This window comes from Megalobrama amblycephala, linkage group LG17 (assembly GCF_018812025.1).
Source record: "Megalobrama amblycephala isolate DHTTF-2021 linkage group LG17, ASM1881202v1, whole genome shotgun sequence".
Taxonomy (NCBI): Eukaryota; Metazoa; Chordata; class Actinopteri; order Cypriniformes; family Xenocyprididae; genus Megalobrama; species Megalobrama amblycephala.
The window spans coordinates 3,203,441-3,205,742 of NC_063060.1; the positions used below are offsets into that span (position 1 = coordinate 3,203,441).

A 2,302-nucleotide genomic window follows, 5' to 3' on the forward strand; every position below is an offset into this window, starting at 1 on the left:
TTCACACACAACCTGATAAATATCACAGTTCAGTGTGTTTCAGATCAATCTGAGGGTTTTCAGACATTTTAAGAGTTACTATCGTGGGCTTTTCAGTGAACCGATGAAGAAAATGTTCCTCAAGTTAGTTTTGCTCTGTTTGTGGCGTCTGGATGGTGAGTTTCAAATGTGTTTTTATGGCTTCAGTTGTTTCTGTTCTGGTACCATGTGATCAATTACTGGTTAAATTAGTTTTTTCTTAAAATCTGGGGGGAAATCCTTTATACCACAGCCTGTCAAGTGTTTAAATGAAAAATAGTTAAAGTTTTCAGATGATGAATGAAAAGAGAAATAGATTTAGAGAAAATAGAGAAATAGAGAAACCTAAACAGAACAAACATGTTACAGTTCGTCTCACATAGAAATAACTGAACTGTGATTTTACTGTCAGATCAAGTTTGAATTCAGCTCTAAACTCAGTTATTATGGATTGATTAAATTATATAAATATGAAGCTCAGATACTCAACAGCATTAGTTTTAGTGTGACATTAAACATTAAAGTGTCTTTTTTAGTTATTGATCCATATATAAATCTACTTCTCTTTTCGTTCATCATCTTTTGTCTTTGTGCTGCTGCAGAATATTATTCACGTCACATTTACATGATTAAACGTATTTCAGTGAAGCTTCATCAAACCAACATCAAGTGATTTTAAAGCTTTAATCTGTGAAAAACTCTGTTCTTCAGGAGTGTTTGGTGAAGTGAAGAGAGTGATGGAGGGAGATTCAGTCACTCTAAACTCTGATCTTACTGAAATGAAGGATGATGATGTGATTCAGTGGAGGTTTGGAAACACTTTAATAGCTGAAATCAATGTAACGGCCGACAGATTCACTGTAAATGATGATGTTCTTGATGGGAGATTCAGAGACAGACTGAAGCTGGACAATCAAACTGGATCTCTGACCATCACAAACACCACAATGAAACACGCTGGAGTTTATGATCAATTCCTAAATGCATTCGATCTAATATTTTTTTCTTATATTCGTCTCATTGTCTACGGTGAGTTAAATATCAGTTTCACGTGTTTTATTTATTACAGCTAGATCTAAAGAAGTATCTTATCATGACTAATGAGTTCAAATGACTAATTCTCTTACTTTCACATGAACAGCAGGTTTATATTTAACTTTCTATTCAATAGTTTTAAATGCTCTACTTTTGATCATCTTGGTTCCTCTGGATGTTTCTTGAATCTCTTCATTCATCCTCATTTCTCTTTATTCTCTCATGTTTTCAGCTCGTCTGCCTGTTCCTGTCATCAGCAGTAACTCTTCACAATGTTCTTCATCATCATCATCATCATCATGTTCATTGGTGTGTTCAGTGGTGAATGTGAGTCATGTGACTCTCTCCTGGTACAAAGGAAACAGTTCATTGTCCAGCATCAGTGCGTCTGATCTCAGCATCAGTCTCTCTCTACCTCTGGAGGTGGAATATCAGGATAAAAACACCTACAGCTGTGTGCTGAACAATCCCATCAGCCACCAGACTCAACATCTGGACATCACTCAACTCTGTCACACATGTTCAGGTACGGCAGCGCTGATGATATTAGCGTTTATTGACTGAGCTGATCTCACTTTGATGTTTTTATTCCTCAGTCCACTGTTGTGGTCCTACTGAAGCTGTGATCCGATTGGTCCTCTCTGCTCTGGTGGGCGTGGCTACTGTCATTCTTGTGCTTTATGACATCAGATCCAGAAGAGCTGAAGGAGATCAAGCACATATTCACACATCAGGTACATGATTGATGATGACTGATTCAGCATATATTAATATTGGTGAGATTGATTCATTTATGGCTTTACATGTTCATCTTTTTCAGGAAGTGCTTAAATCTGAAGCAGAACGCTGAACTTTAAAGGTTCTTCAAGTGTGTTTTTGTCATAATAAATACTGATGATTATTTGAGCTTCTCTTTCAGTGTCAGATTTGTAAAACTCTTATTTGTAAGGCTTTATTGTTTATATTTCTCTCAGAGACACACAGATCTCACTTTACTGCTACTGCTGTATATTTGTCATGTGTATTTTACACTGTTGTTGATGATCAAATTAAAATAGCATCTTTTTAATGTGTCTGACGGAGTTGACACAAATTAAGTTCTGAAGTACATTTTTAGAAGAAAACATTTTCAGAAAAACCTGTTCATTAGCTGAGACCTTTGTCTACAAATATATCAGTTTATAATAATGTGTTATGAAATAATAAAAACTAACATCTAAAACATGTTTTGTCTCTTCTCTCAAGAATC

General features: G+C 35.5%; 1 protein-coding gene across 1 annotated transcript; it reads left to right on the top strand.

Annotated features, from left to right (window-relative positions):
• Positions 1 to 1,959, top strand: LOC125251067 (SLAM family member 5-like). The gene is made up of 5 exons (XM_048163966.1): positions 1 to 155; positions 730 to 1,047; positions 1,286 to 1,579; positions 1,650 to 1,787; positions 1,874 to 1,959. Exons 1-5 carry the CDS (start codon positions 104 to 106, stop codon positions 1,882 to 1,884), a joined length of 813 nt encoding a protein of 270 aa, XP_048019923.1. The 5' UTR covers positions 1 to 103; the 3' UTR covers positions 1,885 to 1,959.
• The last annotated feature ends 343 nt before the right edge of the window (positions 1,960 to 2,302 follow it).